At 34.5% G+C, this 26140-nt stretch overlaps 2 protein-coding genes across 2 annotated transcripts; both read left to right on the plus strand.

The window, feature by feature from the left end:
• The first annotated feature begins 2399 nt into the window (after nt 1–2399).
• On the plus strand, nt 2400–14022 carry LOC134855533 (uncharacterized). The gene is made up of 5 exons (XM_063872079.1): nt 2400–2588; nt 5655–5775; nt 6754–6902; nt 9556–9689; nt 13642–14022. The coding sequence occupies exons 1-5, from the start codon at nt 2555–2557 to the stop codon at nt 13882–13884; spliced, it is 681 nt and encodes a 226-aa protein (XP_063728149.1). The 5' UTR covers nt 2400–2554; the 3' UTR covers nt 13885–14022.
• A 3243-nt stretch (nt 14023–17265) lies between these two features.
• Nucleotides 17266–25000, plus strand: LOC134841377 (uncharacterized). The gene is made up of 8 exons (XM_063857329.1): nt 17266–17459; nt 18368–18477; nt 19573–19649; nt 19877–19937; nt 21915–22086; nt 23043–23244; nt 23766–23907; nt 24438–25000. The coding sequence occupies exons 1-8, from the start codon at nt 17342–17344 to the stop codon at nt 24639–24641; spliced, it is 1086 nt and encodes a 361-aa protein (XP_063713399.1). The 5' UTR covers nt 17266–17341; the 3' UTR covers nt 24642–25000.
• The last annotated feature ends 1140 nt before the right edge of the window (nt 25001–26140 follow it).

Consider the following 26140-nt stretch of genomic DNA (forward strand, 5'->3'; position numbering starts at 1 on the left):
GTCTCAGCTCAAAAATTAGCTTAAAAGTTGTTGTTGTGGCAATGGAAAATAATTAATTCATCGACGATGGTCGTGTTTTTTTTCACTTTTTGTTCCGACTTTCGATACGAAAGTAACGGAATATTTGTGCTCGGGGTGGGTTTTTTTTTCAGACAAATTACGACTTTTTACCTGGCCACTTTTGACGGATTTTTTTTTCATATCATTCAAAAGCTATTGTTGTCTTGAGTTCAAATAAACTTGAAAAGATATTTCGCCGGTGATATTTTTTCGTAAAGTTATGGGGGTTTAAAGATTGCCATTTTGGCCAATTTAGGACAATTAACGCGCGTTTTATTTCGCGCTATGAACGCGTGAGCGGATATTTAATCCGTCATTGAAATCGTTTCAAATTGGTTGAAAGAAGCTTATTTGTCAACATTGACGTGTTAAAAGACGCAAAATCTATCTTTTTTTAGTTTACAAGGCGTGTGTGGGGATGATTTCACAACAAATGTCAAATTTTGGAGAAAACAATTTTTGATTATATTTTGTCACATTTAATTTTTTTTATGTTACTACTGCTCCATAAACCTTAAAAGGCAGTCGAAACATTCAGACTTTTGCCCTGATACAAGCATTCTTGTTGATCCGACTTTCGATATGAAAGTAACGGAATATTTGTGCTCGGGGTGGGTTTTTTTTTTCTTCAGACAAATTTCGACTTTTTAACTAGCCAATTTTGACGGAATTTTTTAATATACATTCGAAAGGTATTGTTGTCTTGAGCTCAAATTTGAAAAGATCTCACCTGTAAAAAGATTTGAAAAGATTTCACTGTGATCATTTTTCGTAAAGTTAAAGGGGTTTAAAGATTGCCATTTTGACCATTTTGGGACAACTAACGCGCGATATGTTTAGCTCTATTAACGCGTAAGCGGAGAGTTAATCCGTCTTAGAAGTTGTTCCAAATTGGTTGAGAGAAGCTTATTTTTCAAAATTGACCTGTTAAAAGAAGCAAAATCTATCTTTTTGTAGTTTACATGGCGTGTGTGGGGATGATTTTTACAACAAATGTCAAATTTTGGAGAAAATTTTTTTTTATTATATTTTGTCCATTTTATTTTTTTTATGTTACTACTGCTCCATAAACCTTAAAAGGCATTCGACACATTCAGATCTTCGCCCTGATACAAGCATTCTTGTTGTTCCGACTTTCGATACGAAAGTAACGGTATATTTGTGCTCGGGGTGTGTTTTTTTTTCAGACAAATTTCGACTTTTTAACTAGCCATTTTTGACGTAATTTTTTATTTTTATTCGAAACGTATTGTTGTCTTGAGCTCAAATTTGAACACATCTTACCTGTGAAAAGATTTAAAAAGATTTCGCTGTGATCATTTTTCGTAAAGTTAAGGGGGTTTAAAGATTGCCATTCTGACCAATTTGGGACAACTAACGCGCGATATATTTCGCGCTATTAACGCGTAAGCGGAGAGTTAATCCGTCTTAGAAGTTGTTCCAAATTGGTTGAAAGAAGCTTATTTTTCAAAATTGACTTGTTAAAAGAAGCAAAATCTATCTTTTTGTAGTTTACATGGCGTGTGTGGGGATGATTTTCACAACAAATGTCAAATTTTGGAGAAAAAAAAATTTTGATTAAATTTTGTCACATTTACTTTTTTTATGTTACTACTGCTCCATAAACCTTAAAAAGCAGTCGAAACATTCAGACTTTTGCCCTGATACAAGCATTCTTGTTGATCCGACTTTCGATATGAAAGTAACGGAATATTTGTGCTCGGGGTGGGTTTTTTTTTTCTTCAGACAAATTTCGACTTTTTAACTAGCCATTTTTGACGGAATTTTTTAATTTCATTCGAAAAGTATTGTTGTCTTGAGCTCAGATTTGAAAAGATCTCACCTGTGAAAAAACTTGAAAAGATTTCACTATGATCATTTTTCGTAAAGTTACGGGGTTTGAAGATTGCCATTTTGACCAATTTGGGACAACTAACGCGCGATATATTTCGCACTCTTAACGCGTAAGCGGAGAGTTAATCCGTCTTAGAAGTTGTTCAAAATTGGTTGAAAGAAGCTTATTTGCCATAATTGATTTGTTACAAGGAGCTAAATTTATCCTGTTGTACTTTTTATGGCGTGTGGGGGGATGATTTTCATAAAAATTTCAAATTTTAGAAAAAAAAATTTCATTTTATTTTATTACATTTAATTTTTTCATGTTATTACTGCACCATAAAACCTTAAAAGTCAGTTGGAACATTCAGGGCTTCTTCCTGATACGAGCAGTCTTGTTCTAATATGAACTCCACACTGGATAATGTGTTTAAGGTTTATCTTAACCAAAGTTCTAACTAGATTCGATAGTTTTGAATGCATTCAATAAACGTTACCAAAAATTTACTTTAGCTTCGAGTTATTGACAACAGTTTGCTGTGAGCATACTAGCTGTGATGCTCATATCTGTACCACAATACATTCATTAATACATTCTTGTATATCTGAGAAATAGAAAACTATTCGGAAGTTTTATGAATAAACGGATACTGTAAAAATGGCATCTTGTCTAATACATTTTCTTCAAATATGTGAGTTAAAATTTTGCAATAACATTTGAGTGAACTTTTAGAGAACTAACCCTGCTCAAGTTAAAAACACTTTTACAAAGCAAGGTCGTTGATTAGAGTGAAATTCTTTCTACTTGACCCTTCGGATGAGGTTAAAGTCTCATTCAGATGGTTTTTCTGCTGGAAATTATAGATTTGAAGCGCTCTGGCAGATCTTAGATGTGTTTATTTGCAGATGGTTGCTGGGTGAAATATTGTGAAGATTGACTTTACGAACCGTTTCCCATTTGTTGGCTGCACTGAAAGAAATTTTAAATAAATAAATAGAAACATTTGGAGCCTAAACGAAATTAGACATTTTTAGTTGATTAGTTTCTAATGAGTTGTGCCTTGTTTCTATCCCAACTTTAGCCATCAAAATAACAGTGAACAGATAAATTACTCAAACAAAATCGGTTTTTGAACAGACGTGAATCTTACTATAAGTAATTCAGTTCCAATTTTGACGGTTTGCAAGATTTGTTTATACGCGCTTCAAAAACTAAAAAGAAAGACTCATTTTATCCTGCCGCAGTTAGTTCTAAGTGATTGATTGAACGCAAAATAAACCGCATTGTAATTTAAATATCTTTCGTCAAACAAAAACGCTTCAATAGTTAAAAAGCCTTCAGTTTTTTTTTTCAATTTAACCTTATATTTTTAGTTTATGTTTAATTTCCTCTGATAATCATAAATCACAGTAATTTTTGAATTCTCCGAATGGGAAGTATTATGAGTATTTTGAAGTAATTCGAAAAAAATTTTTCATTGTTTTTAAAATTTTTTGTCGACCAAATTTATTTGATTTGATTAATTTGATCTTCAAAGTGCGAAACAAAAAATTGCTCCGAATTATTAAAAAGTAACCTGCGCAGTCAAAACTAAAAAAAACGGCTAAAATTACTTTTTATTGGGTTTTTGAAAAAAGACTCAGTCCAAAAGCATTCAAATGACTGTTTTGGCACCGAAAAGTTATGGAAAAACTTAGTGATCGTCGACCGTTACAGGATGTCGTAGGATCTAAAATCTCCAAACCAACAGCCCTCTCCCAGAGCACTGCTTTCTTCTGACCCTTTCCTGGCTAAAAAAGGGTTGTGAGCAATTTTTATAATGTTAACCAAATTTGGGGGTTAGTGGACAACAGAAGGATGTTGGGGGTTAGTGGACAACAAAGAGCGATTGATGAATTAGTGGGAGTGGCGATACGAAGAATATTTTCTCGGGGAGAGAAAAAAAAACTTTCACATCTTTTATGATTTTGCTCTGTTGAGGAAATGTGGATTGCTTTTAAAAAACAGACTGCTTTCAGTAGATCACTGTTACCTTGTAAAACGATCAATTTGAAACTGTTTCACTTTTGAAACATGTCAGAGCTCCAATTTCAGTTTATGCCTGCACAAATCAGTTCATTGCTTAGTCATGCCTGAAAATGTCATTCAATTTCTTGCATGTCTGGAACATGTCAGTTCAAGGTTTAGATATGTCTTGGTCAAGTTCATAGCATAGCTCTGGCAAATAACTAAATCAAATATGCATATCTGCATCTGCAAAAAACGAGGGTCAGAACTGCACAACATCTGAGTTCTAAATGATTTGAGAATGTTCAGGTCTGAATTTAGAAAAACATTTTGGTGCATATTGTAAAATTCTTCAGTCCCTCAGAATAAAAAAATCACTGAGATGACTCAAAACGAATCAGAAAAAAGTTAAAAAGAATAACACATAGAGAGTCAAAAGTTTCGTTACCCGATTTATTCATTGGAAACTGCTGAAAGTTATTGATTGCTCGAAACTAGTTACATCGAAAACTGTAACTATGTAAAACTTTTTGATACAACTGAAAATGTGAAATTTTCCTGAGCGTTATTTTAGTTGAAAAACGTCATCGGATAAAAGTTTACAGGATGTTTATTAAAATTGTTAGATGAAATCGATGAAAGGAAACTTTTCTAAATTGATTTTTTTGAGGTTTTTGAGACGTTTCGTGAATCTTACAAGCCGCAATAGTGTGTTGGGTGTAATGTTTATAAAAAATTGTTCGGAGTTAGTTTTATAAAAACTAATTTGCCCTAAGTTTTATCGGCGAATGAGATATACGTTTTGAATTATGATGAAATTAAGGAAATCTCGATAAAAAATTATTAAGTTTTTTCAGAGTTGTATTTCAGGTCGACTGAGTTTATCGATTAAGAGTTTTCCAAAATCACAAAGCAGTTTTGATCAGTTTTTCTATGTTTTTTAAACCAGTGAAGATAGTGTGTAAATTTAAGCGAAGAATGAGGTTAAATAGGGCCTCTCAAACCAACTTTAGTTTTCTCTGACTGGTTTGTAGGTCAGATTCTTGAGATGTATTTTTAGAGCACTTGATGCGTGTAACATATACTAATGTGCTGTTTTAAATTATCGGGACAAAACAATTACAACATGAAAAATAAAATGCGTTTTTCTCAAACTGGGTTGATTTCAGGTAAAAAAATGATGCTGACATTTTTGCTTAGAATTTTAGCAGAAATTACATGGTGTAATTTGATTTGCGAAATTCGAGTCCAAAAGGTTTCCCCAAAAATTATTTGTTTGGAACTTTTAAGTCAAACAAAAATTACGCCAAAACTATTCTTCAATTGCTGACGAAACTAGATTGCAGTGCGACTCTGATGTAGCCCAACAAAATTGAGGAAAGTTTTATTCTCTAAAAATTGGCACAAAACGCATAAAAATTGATTATTTTTATAGCGCAAATGGCATTTTTGACGAACAAAGAAAAATAAATTTATTCATACCAAGGCGAAAAGAAACCCTTTTAAACTTTTGGGAACCTAAATAGGACGCTTACTTTGATATAGATGGTCAGCAGTTGAACTAATAATTTTGGCGTAATTTTTGATAAACTAAGAAGCTAAAAAGTTCCAAAAATGATCATTCGGCCTAAAATTAACAGAATTTGAGAATTTTTTGCCAAAAATTGACCCAATTTGAGAAATTATATTTTAAATTTACATGTTTTGTTTGTTTTGTCCGGATAATTTGAAGCAGCACTCTATATTTTAGCTCTGATTATGTGGGTATCGAAGGGCCATGAATATGCCGATAGCAACTGGGAGACGCTGGAATTTATTCTGCCGGATGAGGGCGACACTCATGGGGCAGGAATTACTTGCTATAATGTCAGGTGAGAAAACAATCTTGTTCACCCCACTTAAATAATTTTTATACTATCGAAAAGTTTTTGTTGAAGTTGTAAGAAGTTTATATCCGTCTAAGAGCGTTAAAGGGCAAACTTCCTGCCACCTACGCTCACTCGGGTTGATATGGTCGGATTATGTATCGCCGGGTGGGTCGACAGGACATCTGATTTATACTGATCGACCAAAAATCATGGTTCATTTTGACGATACATAAGTTGACCAGGATCAATTATGCTCAAGAAGAGTCGATACATGAGTCTACCAGGGTGGAGACTTGAAGCAACATGGTGGATAACGGTCGACAGGGTCGACATTTGAACCGATCAGGATCGATAGAGGAGTCAGCCAGGGTCGATACATGAACCCACCAGGATCGATACTTGAGCCCACCAGGGTCGATACATGAGCCAACCAGGGTCGATAGTTGAGTCGACAAGCTTAAAAACCTTGGCAACTTTGTTTATTCAATTTTTAGGCCTTTTGACGTAGAAATTGCTGTCAAGAAATATTATAATATGATATATTAATCACCTATCGGTCAACTGAACTCAGAGTCTTACCACGAAGAAAATTTTTTAGAAAAATTACCTCAAAATAAAGAAAAGGTTATCACTCGATAGCTGAAAATGACTCAACCGATTAATTCATCAATCTGCTATCAATTTGACAAAAAATGTATGTGAAAGAATTGTGAACAATGTGAACAGTAGTTGGTAAAAGTTTGATTTTAATATCTTCGTTGATCCCTGTGCGTCATCGCGATTTCTCTCTAAATGAGCATGCCTGGGGCCTTCAAAAAATTCAATTAAGTTTGTCGAATTTGCTAAATGAGATCATTTACGGCGACTTATTTATTACTAACTTGCTATTATTGTTGAAGCCTGTGGTTGTTTTATTCACTTTGCAATGATACGCTATGATTTTTGTTTTTGGCTAAAAATAACAGGATTTTTTTTGGACAGTGACTCGTTCTGTCTCCATGGCTACTGGTTCAATTCAGTGCAGAGCAATCGGATGTGTGTGCAGCCAGATGACCTTGACACGTGGACTGCACTGATTGAGGGGGTGTGGATGAACTACAACTGGTTCTCATTCGACTCCAGATCATTCGGTGAATTTTTCACAAAAGCAAATACAAGTTTACTGAGTTTAAGTCCGGAATGGCTTACTCATAGAGTATTTTCAGATAAGGTACCTCGTCTGTTCGTAACGCTATCTTATTTTCGGCCAGATGGATTCGTGCAACTTCTTAGTCTAATACCGATCCTAATCTTACTCTTATATCTCCTAGTCTCAATAGATCTAGTGCATACTGGTATTTGCGAAATAAGATATGAGGAAATTTTCTGGAGAAGAGCAACTGTTTGCTAATTTAAACTTATTCTTTTCTGGCTGAAACTGAAATTATAAATAGTTTCAGCTTTACAAACTATTGTAAGTCTTAGTTATGGATCATGATTTGTTAGTAAGAAGTATTGGCGGAACCCCTTATACGCGAAGGACCGAATGCGCGAAAACAAAATTCAGCCAATCAGATTTCAGTAACTGGAAAGAAAGCGCGATAATCTCAAAGAAAGTAATTATTTCTAGGGACTTAGTATTAATATTGGCCGAATACAAAAACGGCAGAAACATGCAAAATTTTCAAATTGTCCCTGATCGCCGGCGAATTGAAACAAATTTAAAATTCAAAGGGTTTCGTTATACAAGAAATAAAATATCTAAATGTCGTACTTATTACAGATGGGTCGATTCCGATTGCAAAGCCAAATTAACTACAAACATTTCCAAAAATTTAATTATTTTTTTCGACGAATATCGTTCTCACGAACCCGATCGTCAATTTATTGCCGAAAACAAATTTCGAGAATTATCTTTTGAAATAGTTCTAAAACATCCAACAGAAAGCTTGAAAATCATTTACGAAAAAAACTATCGCAGCAAACAAAACTGTGATTTTTTTGCCCCATGAATAACAAAAAGTCAAAAACAGTTGATATCGTGAGAGAAAATAATGTCTGCCACCAGTGCCGCAAAAAATTTTTGACATTACAATTGATGGATCCTGGGCTTTATCTCAGCAAAAAGAAAAGTTTTTGATTGATCTCAACACTGACATGGGTGTAGCAATTTTTACAACGAATAAAGTTTTAGAAAATTCGTTGAAAACGGATACAAGTAATTGCGAGGTCACATTTAAAACTGCGTCTCGACTATTTTATTTGCAAATTCATACATTTTTGCTGTTTTTGGATAGCGCATAAATGCCGTGTGTTGGGCACTTCTCAAAGAAAAACAACAAAGCCCGTACGAATGCGAATTCATTTTACGGAAGTTACAAAAAAAAATGCCGTGCGTTGGGCGCTTCTTAAAAGAAAAGAGCAAAGACAGTAGTACGAATTCATTTTACGGAAGTTACAAAGAGAGTTTTTCGGACTTCGAGATTGGATTTAATTTGGCGGTACAAGAAATTTTACCCTATACAGTTCAATAGGGTTGCTATTTCCATTATACCCAGCCCATTTATTGTCGATTTCAAGCCCTAGGGTTGACTCAAACAAAAATGATCAGAAATTTTAAATTTTTTCGCGGAAAATTTTCGCCATGGGACTCCTCAGAATTTAGTAGCAAGTTACTACGATCAATTCAGACAAAGCCAACAAGTTCAGTCGCTTGCTGTTGGTTTGCCAAAAGTTATAGATTTTTTTACTTGTTTTCAAAATTTTTGGATGAAAAAAATTAATATCGGAATGTCGAATGTATTTAACAGGTTTACAATTTACGAACTGCTAGTATCTGCAAAAGCTGGCTATCAAGTTGAAACCGAGAAATTGCCCGTGTCAGGCCATCCTAAAATTTCAAGAAAAAAAATGCAGACAGTTTTTTCCAGAATTGAACGAGGCGAAAAACTAACAGCACAAAAAATCAATTGGCTGCAACTGAACGCAAAAATACGAAGGATAATAAATTCAAATGAAACTCGTGTAATAACTTTGGATCATTTTTTGAACAATATTTCTATTGTTTCTCGAAATTTGTAAATTTTTTGGTCTTTTTTTTGGTATTTGTATATATTATTCAATTTCATTTGATATGTTTTATTATCCAACTTTGGCAATTGATTCATTTTAATAATTGACTTTCGACTGTTTTTTTTTCGATTTAAAATCGTAAATTTTATTCCAGTAAGAACGGTAGAATATTAAACGATTTCTGATTGGTTGAAATTTTTCGCGCATTCGGTCTTTCGCGCATGAGAATAGCCCCCAGAAGTTTTTTATAGCAATAGTTTTATCAATAGTATAATTGGATCTAATTACTAGTTTTAAACTGGTTCCGTAATATTTATTGGTTATCTTGCAAGACTAATTTATTATACCTTAATAAATGCTTGAAATCCCAGAGAAATTGAAGTAATGATTTTGAAAAATTAGCTCGAGATTAGAAAGAGAACTGAATGTGCACTTTTCAGCGCTGTCAAAGGAAATTCGGTCAAAGTATCTCAACTATTCAGATAGTCCCACCGACTCATGTCGGTCATAGTGTTTAACGGCTATTCTTCCATCCCCCAACCACCAGGTATAAACCAAGTATAAAATATACAGAGTAAATATTGCCTTTATGTAGTAGTAAAATTACACAAAATGCGCTTCAAGACAGTTGACCCACATGAACACCACATGAACACAGGGTTAACACTGCAAAAACTTTTTTTCAATTTTGTTTTTGAATTTTACATACTTCTATGTATTTTCCTATTCTAGGCACCTGTTGTAACTCGCAAGTGCACGAGTACATGAGTCATGGCTGTAACTATGGAGTGTCGCCGCAGGACTACTTCGACAAAGTCACCGACTTCTCCAACCAAAACAACGACAAGCAACTCAACCGAATCAAGGTGTGAAATTAATCACTGGATTTTTAATTTTAAATTTTACTTATATTCATTACAGCTACTTTTAAAAACAAAAACAAACAAGACTGCTCGTATCAGGGCGAAGCCCTGAATGTTCCGACTGTCTTTTAAGGTTTATGAAGCGGCAGTAATAACATTAAAAAATTAAATAAAATAAAATGAAATTTTTTTTTCCAAAATTTGAAATTTTTATGAAAATCATCCCCCCCCCCATTTAAAGTACAAAAAGATAGATTTCGTTCCTTGTAACAAATCTATTATGGCAAATCAGCTTCGTTCAACCAATTTGGAACGATTTATAAGAAGGATTAAATCTCCGCTTACGCGTTAATAGCTCGAATTATATCGCGCGTTAATTGTCCCAAATTGGTCAAAATGGCCAAAATGGCAATCTTTAAACCCTCATAACTTTACGAAAAATGATCACAGGTGAAATTGTGCGCGTCAATCTCCAAGATTATATAAAAAAACGGTTTTTAAACACTTTAATTAATGAGTATTTTCTCGGCAAAATAACTCCGGAAATTTGAAAAAATAAGGATAATTTATAATGTTTAACAAGCTTTATCATCGGTAACATCGGCCACAATAAACTGCATAACTCAAAGCAAGCTGCAAAATTGGCCAGTATTTGTCCTTGAGACAAATTGCTCTTTTTAAAGGTCAGCCTTAACCAAGGCTGAACCAAATTAGAGCGAAAAGACGGTTAAAATGGGTTTTGGGGGGACCGAACCTGGTTACGGAGCATCCCATCAAGTTCGGTGCACATTCGAGTTCTAGAAAGGAAATGACCTAGGCGGGGTTCGAACCGGCGCCGAAACCGCCGGGACGCACCATGTATACGCTCGGCTACTGTCCCTATATGCATTTATATTTTGGTTCAGTTTTATGCATTTATACTCTCGCACATTTACATTTGCGCTGCAACATCCTCCGCCCCTAAAGACAGAAGAACAGGTGCGAGTTTTACGTTCGGTCGTATCAGCTCGCTCGTAACAGTTTTGATATCGGCGGATCGGGCGCATCCGTCTTTGCCGTAGTGTAGTTTAGCAATACGGGCGAGTGGGTAATGCCCACGTGGGCTGTCGGGTTCGACTACCCAAACCAAGTCGCCGGTTTTCAGTGTGACATCCGAATCATTATGCCACTTTGCTCTCTTGTTGAGAGATGGTACATATTCACGCAGCCAGCGTGACTAAACTGCGTTAGCGTACGATTGTGCTCTGGCGTAACGCTTTTTATAATCAAAGTTATCTTCGAAACTTAACGACGGGAAGCTAGCTGCGCTGTGACCGAGAATGAAGTAATTCAGGGTGAGTGCCTCTAGGTCGTGCGGATCGGAACTGACCGGAGTGATCGGTCTTGCGTTAAGTAATTGTTCAACTAGGCAGAGCGTTGTTCCTAGAACTTCCTCAGTTAATCTCCTGTTGCCTAATATGTCGTACAACACTCGCTTAACACTTCTCACTAGCCGCTCCCAGGCGCCACCGTGATGAGGGGCACTGGGCGGGTTAAATTTCCACTTAATGCCTTTGTGGACGAAAACGGCCGGGGCGACTTTGTTCCAATTTTGGACACAGGATAGGAGCTCCTTTTGAGCACCAACAAAATTCGTGCCATTGTCAGAAAGAATGGTTTTGGGGGTACCTCGCCTTGCAATAAATCGCTCTACGCCCATGACGCACGAACTAGTATCGAGAGATGGAACCAACTCGATGTGAACTGCTCGAGTCGTGAGGCAGGTAAATAGGAAACCCCATCTCTTTTCGGTACTTCGGGTTTAAAGATTGCCATTTTGGCCAATATGGGACAATTAACGCGCGATATATTTAGCGCTATTAACGCGTGAGCAGAGAGTTAATCCGTCTTAAAATCGTTCCAAATTGGTTAACAGAAGCTTATTTGCCATAACTGATTTGTTACAAGGAGCGAAATCTATCGTTTTATACTTTGTATGGCGTGTGGGGGGATGATTTTCACAAAAAAAAATCAAATTTTAGAAAAAATTTTTTTCATTTTATTTTTTCTTACATTTAATTTTTTAATGTTATTACTGCTCCATAAAACCTTAAAAGGCAGTCGGAACCTTCAGGGCTTCGCCCTGATACGAGTAGTCTTGTTTTGTTTTTAGTCGAAGTCAAACAAGGTTTCACTTTTTGCAATATATGCTTTTTCTCTTCTCCGCCAATCTGTAAAATTTGGCAAACAATGTACAATTAAATAGAAAAATCGGCTACCACTTGAGACCAAGTGATACCACCCTCATTTGAGAAAAGTGAAAAAAATCGATTATACTGGATTTTCGTGGTCTAAATTTTTATCAAATTTATCGATTATCATGTTACGCTCAGACAACAAAATTGGGTTAAAATTGGATTTAAACCCGTTTTTTCCTGCAAAAATATAATGCATCATATTTCATTTGAAATCCATTATAATAGATTCTATAAAAACTTAAAAGCTGGGGGAGCTGTTGGTTCAGGTGGGGGCGGGGGGGCTGGTGTTGGGTTGGTTTAGGTGTGCGGGGTTGGATCAGATGGGGGAATGAGTTGGGGGTAAAAGATAAAGGGGGTAAAGGGGCAAACATTGGGGGGGGGGGGGGTTTAAAGGTGGCAAAGGGGCAAACGCTATGGGGGTAAGGGAAAGGGGATTTGTCGACCTCCAGTTTTATCCCCCCCCCCCCCCCCCCACTCCCCCCAGTTTTTATTAATTTAAGTTAGTTGTTGAAAAAAAAAACGATCAAAAGATCAAGGCTGCGCAGAAAAAAGTTCAATTGAACTACAAGTAACCAACTTTAATTTAAAACGTAGAAAAACCTTTGTTTTAAAATTCCAAGCACAATAAAATGGAAAAAATTGATTATAATGGAGTTTTATCAACAGTCTTCAATAAATATGAAGAAAAAAAATTGATTATAATAAATCACAATTGAATTTTTGTTGCCTCGAAAAAAAGTAAAGCCATAATTTTATTAAAAGGATTATATTCGATTTTTTTATTTTTGTCGACACTGACAATGAAAGTCAACTATAAAAGACTTTTATTCACGGAACTCCAATGAGGGTGCTTTGAGATCAAAGAGCGCTCCATATATGATCAGCCGATAAAAGAGTAACTTGAAATTTGGCTCCAAAAGTTTTTCCAGTTATAATGTTCAAGCAATTGAAGTAGTTCATCAGTTGGCTAATAAAAATTTAAAAGTTATTGATTAAGTTTCTTCTAGTCGAAATCAAACTGCGTTTCTCTTTTGCAACTTATGTTCTTGCTATCCCCCTTCCCCCCCCCCCCCCCCCCCCCCCAACTTGCAATCTTCACCTGTAAAAACTTTGCTATCAATATCCAATTATTTAGCAAATTGGCCACCACTTAAGTCAGCACGACTGCTCGTATCAGGGCAAAGCCCTGAAGGTTCCGACTGTCCATAAACTGGTCTCGGATAGTTTTTGGTCAATGAAATATTGAATTTTAAAACTTTGAATTTTAAGCTGAACTCTATGAATCGTGTAGGGAATTAATAATACCAATTAGCAAGCCTCAATTGAATTTGGAACAGTTTTGTGGTGCATGATAATTCGCCACGCGTAAATAGTGCGCGTAAACTTAAGAGCAACGAAGTATCACAGCGCTCTTACAGAAGAGCGATGGATCGGTTCCCCCAGGGAGTTAATTTTGAGAATTGGTCTGAACATAAAAAAAACTCGAGCATGTATAATTCCTTACTTTCTTCGAACGTCGGAACATTTATCCACAATGTAAAGGACCAACATACAATATGTTCAGCTCGTTGTGCTCTGTTTAAGATCTACGCGCAATTATTTTGGTTTTTTTTTTCTGGGCTGGGCAATGTTGCTTCCTCTTTAAACAACGAGCACGTATTAACATGTTATTGATGCTTCTCAGAGGAGGGGAAAACAAATTTAGCTCAAATTTTCAGGCGCGCTACAACTCGACTTCTGAGTATAACATCATATCGGAGCTGGGTTTCGGAAAAGGATCCCTTGTGATGGATGGGGTCAAGGACTATCACGACTTCGTTCTTCCGCCCAAATTGCAGATGATGGACACTATTTTCACATTTGACGACGTTCAGAACGAGCTCACTTATGATTGGTTCAAAAAGAGCATTGTTTGCAAAGGTCAACCCTGGCTGTGCAATGACGAGAAAAAGATAAACTGACTCAAAATACTCAAAAAATAGAAAGCTGTAGTTTTTTAGTGTATGGTAATCATAAATTACACAGTTTGTGATGAAATAAGATAATTGAATCATACAATTGAAAACAGTTTCGAAGTTTTTGCTTTTTGTTTAGTATGGATTGCGAAAGGGAAAACTTTTGTTCAAACTACTGAAAGCAAGAAAAACTTCGGAACGCAAAGCCAATTACCAAAAGTAAATGTAAATTGATGATGAGTAATCTATCATACAAAAATTCTTTTTTTTCGTGGTCTTGAGCATCCTTCGAGATTTTGATGCGTTTGGCAACGATTTGAAATAATTGATTTTAGATTAATTTACAGAGATGAGTTATGTCACTCTTCATTAACTAGTGCAACTAAACGTCAACAACTTATAAAAGTTTTTAAATTGAAGCAACTGAAACTGATTAAATTGGAGGTTATGTGAAGCGGATTGAGAACTCAAACGTAAAACTTTTATCACCACCCTTTTGCCCCAAAAATACGAAAAAGTTATTGTGCCAAAAACTAAGCTACAACCTTTTTTCTTTTTTTTTCGCCAAGACTGCGGTGATTTTGTGATCAGAAAATTAGGTACTAACTATTAACGTCAGATGGATTTCAGTTATATCTCATTTTACGGCCTTTTGACTCTCAATTCTATCGACATGAAAGAAGAGTCAAAAAGTTTATCAGTGTCGAGCACAATTTAAAAACTTTCAGTTAGTTTGAAAAAGTTGAGCTATCAATTGTGGAAACTTAAATTGTGAAGCCTTTATTAGTGCATAATTTTTTGGCAAAGATTCAATGTTTCTCTAATTAATCTGATTTTTTTTTCAAAAAAAACTGCAATCGAAAACGTCCTGGGTAATTTTAAAAAAAAATCGCAGAAAAAAAAGAACCGATGTTTGAGAAAAACAAATTGACGACAATGGTTGGCAAAAAAAAGCTGAAGCCAGCAGTTCTTGCTTTTCCTAAATCCTCTATTCGGTTTGGCTAGAAAAAGCACTTTAGCTCTTTTAGGACAAGTTTCTGGCATATAAAACTTTTTCATATCTGCAAAACAGTTTCATTTTTTATCTGTAAAACAATTGATTTAAAAAAAGTTTAGTTGAAAAAAATAAATTAGGTATTTTTATTTAGGTGATTTTTGGAAAAAAAGACGCTGCACACATTATTGAACGGTCGGTCTTTTCGAATATACTTCTTCAAATGATGGTAAATGGAAGCCAAAAAAAATTAATAGATCTGAATTGTTATTATGTCTACAAACGCTTGATATCATTCTAGGGAATTTTAAATAAAAAAACTTTCTTCTAATAGATAACCCAATTATACTGTTTTCCAGTATTTGGAACTCTTGCGTCACAATTTTGCTCAAAAAATTCCAAATCAGTTCGCCAAAGTTGTAAACAATTCTTTCAAACTCATACATATCAAAACTTTTTTTTATTTCTATTAAGTTTAACAGAAATCAATAATCATATTTTTGCAAAGGTGGAGCAAATTTTCAACCGATATTTTTCTATAAGCAAACCAATATAAGCAAATTTTGCCAATTTTTTTTTTCGTGGAGCAATTTTTTTAAACTATCATACTGCAAAACTTAAAATGGGCCAAAAACTATGCCTTCAATTGATTTGGGTTAATTCTAAGACAGATTCAACTTTCGCTTATTAGTTAATAGCATAAAAAAGGCAATTTGACTAATCTAAAATTGCTAAAGTGATAAATTTTAAACACTCACAACTTAAAATAATTTAAACACAGGCAAAGTATTTTTTTCTTCTGACTTTCGAAGAAAGTTTTGGAATATTTTAGCTGAGTGATTTTTTTCTTCAGAAAAAATTAGATTTTTTAGCTAGCCATTTCTGAAGGTTTTCTAAAAATATCATCTGAAAAGTATTTTTGTCAGGAAACAAAATTTAAAAAAAGTATTCACCTGTGATCATTTTTAGTAGCAATAGGGGTTTAAAGCTTGCAATTTGGCCAATTCGGGACAATAAATGCGCGATATATTTCGCGCTCTTGACGCGTTAGCGGAAAATTAATCCGTCTTAGAAATTGTTCCAAATTGGTCGAATCGGGCTATCTGCCAATCTGCCTTGAACTATTATGATACTATGAGCGAAGTCTATCTCTTTGAATTTTTATCTGGTTTGATTTTTTTAAAAATCTCAAATTAGAAAAGAAATATTTTTTGAAAAAATCAGCAATTGTTAAAAAACGAACCGAACTTTGCTTCGTGGAACTTAAAGGCAGTCGGAATATTCAGAGCTTCGCCCTGATACGAGCAGTCTTTTTTTAATTTGAGCTCAAGGCAACAGTTTTTTTTCGGATGATAAAATAAAGTTGTTCTATAAATGACTATTTAAAAATTCAACAATTCAAAACTTGTCTGGAGAAAAAAACCACCCTCAGCTCAAATACTCCGACTTTTTCTATGTTTTCGAAGAAAGTTTGGTTTTTTATGATGAAACGCTTGGTACTGCAATTGGTCATGTGCTTCTTTTAGGCATACAAAGTCCAAGATTAGTCACCTTTTTACAGTTTTTTCAAACTTTTTTCGCTATCCGCTCAAATTGACTTGATAGGTCCAGATTATTTACCCGCGGAAATTAAAATTGCTATTAGAACACTAGAAACAAGACGCTCCGAAAAAAATTCAGTTTGCGGACAAGATGTTTGCGACATTCTATTGTTATACAAAAACTGATAGCAGGTTAAATTGTGCAATGTAAGGAAAAGCGGTAAAAATTGACTGATCATGTTTTTTTTCTGGAAAAAAGTAAGATTACCAAACATTTCATCATTTAAAATTTAATTCAGTAAAATTTAATCCAAAAATTTAGAGTAAATTCGAACTTTGCTCTACTGGTTGTTTGCCAGTGAGCATAAATGGCTGATGCAGCGGCAGATAACCCTCAAAATTATCTGAACCTTCAAAATTATCTGAGTTCAGACTAATTTTACTTTTTCATTAAGCGTTTGTTTTGTTTTGTAAATTTTTCTTCTTAACAATAAAAACGATGATGATTGATCGAAAAGTTTGAAAATTTCAATTTTTGTTCGTATTTACGTCAATTCATTTTGGATTAAAAAAATCGACAAACGGAAGATTTTTTCGATTTAAAAAAAGTTTCTTAAATTAAATTTTTATGTTTTAACTTTTTAAAAGGCAAGAAAAAAGAGTTCGATCTTTAACCTCTTGCATCAGATGATAGATTGCGGAAGCTCAATTAAACAGAGATAACTTTTAAAGAGATAAATTTCACTATATAATAAAGGGAGTTACTTTTGAGTAATTGACATGTGGTTGAAAAACAATTAATGCATCTGGTTCAATTATAGAACAGCCTGTAGTCACTATATAATCGGTGATCTCCCAAAAAGCAACATAATCACCCAAAAAATTTCACTCTTCTCTCCAACTGAATTTGTAGTACACCGACGCAGAAATGATCCTCTCTTTGTCAATAATGTTTCTCTGGGCGAACTCGATCCTCGCAGTGACGGAGTCTGAACTGGCAGCATACTGCTTCAATAAGTTCTTCGCTCAATCGTACGGGACAACAGGTCAGTAGCTTCCTTCTCGATACAGTAATGAAACTTCAATGCTTAAGAAAAGACTGACGGCGCGAGTACGAAATTTAGTCTGAAAAACGGTTTGTGGCGCCGCGACTTAAAGAGTTTTTTCTTAAGTCGTGGAGCTCGACCCGGGTTCGGATGCTTCGCTGGTTCAAATGATTGCAATGTTCCAAAGTGTTTTACAGATCTCTAGCATAGCAATCAAGTTCGAGAGGGCCATGGGCACCTTTTATATGGAAATGCTTGCTCAATTTCGACAAATAAACGTAGACTAGCTCTCTTATTTTTAGCGCCCAAAATTAAAGAGAGAGGTCAAAAAGAAAAAAAGGTATTTTTACTTGTTTCACCCAAATTTCGTAGTTTCGGGTTTTGAAAAATATTTAATGCACAAATGCAAAGAGCAAAACTCTGATCGCAATTATTGTTTTGGTTAAAAGAAAGGCGATCACTATATTATTAAGCCGATTTCTAACAAGAGGCCAACATTTGAGCTGATGAGACGGTAGTATTTTTTGGAATTATTTTCTGCTTTTTTCTGGTCTGGTAAACCTATGCAGCTTATTTGAAATACTTTTGAATTATTTGAATTGGTTGATATTGTAGTCAATATTTTTGACCATTTCGGCTTATTTTTATGTCGACTGAAATTTTTGAACAATCATTTTGAGATTGAGCTGAAATTTGATTGGCTGATTCTGATAAGATAGGAGCAAAAGAGTTAGTTAGAGGTGAGAAAAACTGATTTTTGATGTGATAAGCAAAAAGAGCCATTTGCTCGAATGAAAAAGTTCAGAAAATGGAACAAGACCAACCTTAGTGGTGCATTTTCTCGGTTAAGAAAGACCCTTTACCAAAATACTGAAAGAAAAATCACATAAAGAATTTGACTGTTTCAGAGACTCTTCGGAAGTACCCATACCAAGGTGGTAAAAATGATCGTTGCTTCAATGACCATGACTGCGCCAACTCCAAGTTGTGTCATTACTCAAAAAAGTTGTGTGACACGGTAAGTTTCACTTTCATTGTGTTTTAATACTGCTGGCGTTTGGGACAAAATGTGGGTTCTTTCACCTATTTTTGGTTTTGTGTTTCCTAATTACCCGGGAAAAAATTCTATGCGGAGGAGCTGAATCAACCCAGCTCCTGGTTCGGTTGATTTTTCGAAGTCGAGAAAATCTGGTTTCGAATTAGGGATTTATAGTTTAAGATTTTAGGCGCAAATGGAGTTTTTTTAAAATGGTCTCTATGGAGTTGATTTTCACTTTTGAGCCCTTTTTTCATATAGTCCATTTGTGTTCCGACCATTAAGAACGGACAGAAATGTTTGTCTTCAGAGTGTTTTTTATTGTTGCAATACCAGAAATTAGAAACTTTAATCGAAATCGATCGAGAGATATGTCTGATCAAAGCTTTTCAGTCGGCATACTACTGACTTCAGAAAATTTCCAAAAATTTTCTCTAAGTCGAGAAAAACTGGTTTCGAATTAGGGATTTATAGTCTTATTTCGAGCAAATAAAGCAAGCGAGAAAGCTTATAAAACAAGAAAAATTGATTTTATAAAGTTTTTAGGTGTTTCTAGCACATTCTTGAGGATAATTTGGAAAAAAAATTGCCAAAATTTGGAAATTTTCAAAATACTTCAAAAAAAAGAAAAAAGTTTTTTTTTTTAAAGTTTCAGTTAGGTTAAAGGGTACCTAAGTTCGTATCATTATCAAAAACTTAGGCAAATAAAAATTTAAAGAAAAGGGAGATTGCTCATCCTGGTTTAATCATCAAAAATTTTCAAACCAAAGATTCAATACAATTGATACTATTCCATCCAATAATTGCAGGATGTTTATCATACAGTTACATAGCATGAAAAAAAGTAGTCATAGAACTTTCATACAATTTTTTCAACTTATGCAATGGAATTCGAGTAGCCCAAAAAATGTCGTTGTATCTACTCACAAACACATTTGGTCATCATGTAATTTGTGTGGAAAACTTGAAAAATCAGTTCCTAATGCTGAGAAAAATGATTTGAAAATTTTCTTTCTGTTTGATGATCAACGATTGGAAAATCTTTTTTATAATTCTCATGTGATCATATATTTTCAGGATCTCCCCAATAGTGATCCAAGAGTTGCTGATTGTTCCTACGCCGCTCCCAAACAGGACCCTTTTACAATGCAATGGTAAGTTTTGTTCCAACTACTTATGGGTAATCGTTTCTTTCGTTCAAAATACGATAACGCTTCGACGAATGAACAGAACTCGATCTACCAACAGTTACACATACGCTTACCAGCTCTGAAAATAATAGGGTCATTGAAAGCTTAGATACGTTAAATATATTTTAAAAGGATGCTAAGAAAATCATTTAACGATTTTATAGTAATAGATGAATTTCATCTTATTTTAGTGGGAATACCGATTTCCCAAACCGATGGATGGAGCTGAAAAATGCAGGTTATTATCAAAAGGTACGTTCTTTTTGATAGTTAATACTAACTTTTTTTTATAGTTCTGAGCCAAATTGTTTAATCAAAAAGAACTAGAAACCAAAAATTTGCTGTTGATTCAAAATGAAGCGACAGCAAATGAAATGAAAAAATTGTTACAAAAACTTTCACAGAACACCGCTGTTAGTTTTTGGCCGAATAGCCAAATAGTGCAATTTAGGCTGATATTATAAGAAATTAACTGCTACAATTTGAGTCATGTATAGAATTATTAAAACCAACAAAACTGCTCGTATATCAGGGCAAAGCCCTGATTGTTCTTAATGCCCTTCAATCGATATCATATAGATTTGTGGGAGAAGAAAATACTGAATAATTTTTTTGGACAATATCATAAACTAATACACACGATTAGGGAGCCTCAATTCAGAAACTAAGAAAGACTAATTCAGACAATATCAGAAACTAATACGACCGATTAGCGAGCCTCAATTCAATTTGGAACAATTTTATTGAGCGGTAAAATCGCCACGCATAAATAATTTGCGTTACACTTTCAAATTTATTGATAAAAACTGATATGTGAGCATAAATAAGTTCAAAGCATTGCCAAATTGGCAACTTTCAAGCTACCAAAATTTTCAAAAAAAATAATCGGACGTAAATTAATTTTATTTTAAATTGATTTAAGAGAGTCGATGTCTTCAATGAGGCATAAAGCGAATCATATCTCAAATGTAAACATCTCAAAAAAGATTTTAACGAAATGAGATATAATTGTTCATACTTTCGTAAAGAAAGTAACGGAATATTTGTGCTCGGGGTGTTTTTTTTCTTAAGACAAATTTTGACGTTGTAACTAGCCATTTTTGACGGAACTTTTAAAATCATTCAAAAGGTTTTGTTGTCTCGAGCTTAAATTTTGAAAGATATTTTACCTGATATTTTAAATTGATTTAAGAGAGTCGATGTCTTCAATGAGGCATAAAGCGAATTGTATCTCAAATGTAAACTTCTCAAAAAAGATTTTATCGAAATGAGATATAATTGTTCCGACTTTCGTAGAGAAAGTAACGGAATATTTGTGCTCGGGGTGTTTTTTTTTCTTAAGACAAATTTTGACGTTGTAACTAGCCATTTTTGACGGAACTTTTAAAATCATTCAAAAGGTTTTGTTGTCTCGAGCTTAAATGTTGAAAGATATTTTACCTGTAATCATTTTTTGTATAAATTATGCGGGTTTAAATTTTGCTATTTTGGCTAATTTGGGACAATTAACGCGCGATATATTTCGCACTACTAACGCACGAGCGGAGATTTAATCCGTCTTAGAAATCGTTCCAAATTGGCTGAAGGAAGCTTATTTGCCTTAACTGATTTGTAACTCAGCGAAATTTATCCCATCGTGTTTGCTTTATAATGGCACGTGGGAGATGATTTTCACGAAAAATCTCACATAAAAAAGGAATTATTTTTTATTACATTTAGTTTTTTAATGTTATTATGGTTCCATAGACCTTAAAAAGCAGTCGGAACATTTAGGGCTTCACCCTGATACGAGCAATTTTGTTGTATTTGTTTCTGTTAATTATAGATTGTCGCGATAATCCCAATTCTTCTCAGTCAATCAAACATAAAATATTATTATTACACAATTCAGCAATCGTGAAATATCAGTAACTTGAAAATTGCAGTTTTGTCTGATTTTCGACAGTCTTCTGAATGGAATAAAAAAAAGCTAAAAATTTTTGAAGATCTTTGATTTTCGCTTAATCGAAGGAACTTCGTCAATCATGTTTCTCATAGGCTTTGCTGATTCAGGCTTTGCATATAACTGAATCAATTTAACGTTTCAATATACTTTTTCAAATCTTGAAACATGGAAATAGTTTAAAATAGACTACCGACGAATGTCTTATGAAGACTAAAAAAATTTTTAAAAAAATTCTGGATGTCTTTATCTTGATCCACAATTACCATGTCTTTTTTAATATTTAGGTATATGGCAACCTAACTTGGGACCGACGGTTCGGTTTTGTATCCACCAATACTCGTCCTTGGGCTGTAGCTATGTCATTGGAGGACAACTATTCCAAGGGAATTGTATGTGAAACTAGCTTTTTGAGGAGCGCAGCTGGACTGCAGCCAATAGTTTGGGACAACTGCTTGTGTAAGTCTATTCGAATTTCAAATTTTTCAACATGGCTTACCTAAACCGATTTGAAAGAGTTTTTTGAGCTGGAGTAAAACGTCAATTATCTTAAGGGCTAAAAGAAACAAATTTCATCAATTGTATCAAGTTGTCAACAATGACAAATGTGAAGCCCCAACAATTTTTTAAAACGACTACAAGATAGGTTTAATTTTTTCAATGGATTTTTACTTTTTCAATCGATTTTTTCAATCGATTTGACTTAAATAGGGTTTTCTCAATGAAACTCTAGTGCGGCAAATTTTAAAGGAGAAAAATCTGACCCCATTACAATTATTCCGTCATTTTCTTCGGAATACTGAATTAATTAGATTTCATTGTTTAGCTCATTTTGAGCAAATAAAAATTGCGCAACAAGGATTCCAAACATGTTTTTGTCTGAGTGCTCTTAGCAAAATAGTGGAAAGCTCGTTCTGTTTTTCAGGTACAGTATATGGCCACCTATCATGTGTTCGAAAACTCTTCCTCAAAAAAGATTTTTTAATGGAAATTAATACTTCAAAAACATCATGAAATTAATTTCTCAGCCTTTAGCTGCCCATAGTTATCACTTTTAATTTCGCTTCTGGCTTGACATTAAACGCTTCAGAAACAGCAAAAAACTGGTCGAAATTAGAGAGATTTTTTTTTTGGAATTTTCGAACAAATTTTCCGCTATTGGATAGGTTAATTGTCAGATTAGTTGAACACTTTTGATTGGTGGGCAGTTTTGCTTGTACTGCGGCGACAATACACTCATATTTATTCATATTTTTAAAATAAAAGCTAACATTAATTTTTTCAAACAGTAACAGTAACATTACAGTGCTGATTCAAATTTTCAAAACTTTGTTCGTTTTTTTTCCGGATAATTTAAATGAAGAGTACTTGGGAACTAATTTAGAATGAGTACTTGAGCGTATCGCATATTACAGCGGCAGCTGCGGGCATCCTGTTATATGATATGCACATGGCTAGAGAATGCTTTCCGGAATTCATGTTTGAAGAGACCAAAAAGACTTACTTTATGGAGCACTGTGGGGAAGACGTGATGATTAACGTGTTCGATTCAATGAATTGGTACCCTGCCGGGCGAAACTCTGAAGACTCGGGTGCCTGGATCGTGAAACGGGAATGGTAAGAACGGACACTCTTCTATCTCGTAGCTCGATATAGTCTCATGCAGGCACGGGCATTTAGAGAGGGATGACTAAATATCGTTGCCAACATGTTTATTTTGAGTAGATCCTTTTTGTCAAAGTTTGCGAGCAGGTGCATAAAACTATAGCAAAACGCAGTCCTTCTTTGGTTCAGAAAAAGTTGATGAAATCAATTTGGCCGACTGGCAAAATTGTTTAAACTTTTTCATTTACACGGCTTCTAGGATTTCGCAATTGGTTCAAATGAGTGAAACTATGTCGTGTTAGTTTTCATTTTTTCAGATAATTTTTTAGCAATCAAGTTGTGCCACTCAAATTTTGATTTTGCGATTTGATATACGAGTGCAAAACTTACAGTGAATCATAGCCTAACTTGGTGTCGCGTATCAGCTAAAACTTTGACTCTCCGTGAACAGTTTGTTTGAAGACTGTTCCATGTTGATACAAAGGTTAATAGCTCAAGTTATGGACAATTTAAACAGCTTGAAATGTTTTCAGGTTCGACACAGTAGGAATGCTCAAGTTTCCCGTGAGAAACCAAGGGGGGAATGTTGTTGCGGGGCCACACTATACTTATGCATCAAGTGAGACTTGCATGCGCAACACGATCTATCATTCGGAAGCCGACCCATTCAGGAAGGTAAGTCTACGCAAAAAACTTAGAAGCATCTTGGTAAAAGTTAACTTCACCTTTTTTCAGTTTTCATTCTTCAATATTAATCATAAATATTAAAAGGGCCTGGACATGATTCTAAATCAGAGCTTCTTTTGATACAAATTAAGAACTGAAAATTGCAACATGATTTTAAATTACCCCCATTTTTTCACAAATTATATAAGGCTTTAGTTCAAACATTATTAGAAGAGATAAACTCAGTAACAGGTTTGCATAGCAACTGCCCAAAGGGAGGGAATAGTTAAAAAGATCCCAAATAAGAAAAGAACAAAAACAGTTTTGGAAGAAGCTGTCATTTGGAAAAATTCTTAAGCGATTTTACCTATTATCAAACATTTTTTACGGACCAACAATCTACGATTATCTTGTAAATTTATTTAGATATCTGTTTTCAATCGACTGTTTTCTATCTGTTTTCATTTTAAAGGTTGCATTTAATTTGCTTCTTTTCGATTTTGGTTATCTGTTTATCCTAGCTCCCGTTTCAATTTTAGATGATGTGGCATGATATCACAAAAATGGGATGTTACCAGTCTACATGCGGTCCTTATGATGATTACATCCTAATTTGCGCCTACGCTGGTGGATCGAATATGATGAATGACAACTCTCCTGTGTTCTCGTATGAAAACTACCTCGAGCTGAATGATTCGGCCTATTTGAACCCCTTCGATGGGCTCCCGATCTGTTATAACTAAGTGATGATTTTACAATTGTGTCACGACAGTGCAGCATGACACCACAGTTGAAACTGTAAAAAGCTGGATTATGAGAATAAATATATGGTGCGACACCTAAAACACTTAATTTTAATATATCTCGTCAAACAACTAGGGACAGCCTATGTGATGTATGAGGGAACGGTGTTTCTAACGGTGTGTTTTTATTCTGACCCCAAATTAGCGGTGTGTTTCTCTTCTGGAACTGATGAGCATTTCTATTCTAATTGCAAAATATAAGCAGTGTGGTTTCCTTATATTGCGATATTTGATGATTGAATTGCAGGTTGAGGTGAAAATGAAACTGAAATTTATCAAATTGAAGTATTTATTGGTGACTTTTCTGCACATAAAGAACAGAGATAAAAGAAAGGTGCACCCAAATTAATAATTGCTGAATGTCTCTGAAAATTCAGACCACAAGTTTTAGATTTTTTTTGGTTGATTTTTAGGTCGGAGAGTTACACGTTATCTTAATATTGATATAATAAAAGCATACTTAGAGAACATGAAACTTCAATTTATCGAGAATTTTTTTTTGTATGGTTAAAGTCAATGATGGATCAAAGAGGATCAGAAACTTGGGATTTTGACCCCTGGCCGCCCAAAGGGAAGATCCTTTAGTACTATTTTAATCTTAGCTAGATAATTTTTTTAAAGAAATTTTTATTAGATAATCTTTAGTTGACCGTTGCTAAAAAAAACTGAAGGCGCATTTAGCTCCAATGCTACCGAGTTGTACTTTTCCAATTCCGACTTGAATAAATTATCTCAAGATATTGACTTTAAACTAATTATAATCGATATCATTTGTTGTTTAAATTGGGCGGAAGTTATCATTTTGAATCAAATTAATTTAAAACCTTTTTTTAAAATTTTTAGTACTTGAATTTGTATGTACAGTTATTAAAAATTTGTCAAATTAACTGGGTGGCCCAGACAGCTCAAGGCCCGACTGCGGTTGACTTTGTTCTAATCAAACCGATTGCACACTTACTGGGCAGAGCACTTAGAGCGAGTCGCTCGAGCGTGTCAAAAATTTCTTTCTGTTTTTGAAAATCGAAAGGAAAAAGATTGTGCGCTTTGTCAAGAAAAAAAATTGCTAGAAGTTTGTCACAATCGAGTATTGATTTTGTCAATCGAGAAACTATCTGGAATCCACATACAAGGCAAATAAAGAGACAAATACTTAGCCAAGCTTGCCTTGGATTCCATAACACACCGTCGCCATTAACGCAACTTTCAGCGTTTCTACAACAGTACATTAACAGCATTTAATTTTCAGAGTTTTTCCAACTCGTCTTTTTTTGCAACTTTTTGAAGTATTTTATACAAAATTTAGTTTGATATTTTCGAATTTATTACATGCGAAGTTTATGTTTTTGTGTTTTTTTCCGCTATAGCTTTTGACCGATTTGACAGCTGAAGGTCACCGATAGTGCCAGCAATTTGGCATTAACTATAGAGCAGTCAGAGGA

This window comes from Symsagittifera roscoffensis, chromosome 1 (genome assembly GCF_963678635.1).
Source record: "Symsagittifera roscoffensis chromosome 1, txSymRosc1.1, whole genome shotgun sequence".
In the NCBI taxonomy this organism is placed as follows: Eukaryota; Metazoa; Xenacoelomorpha; order Acoela; family Convolutidae; genus Symsagittifera; species Symsagittifera roscoffensis.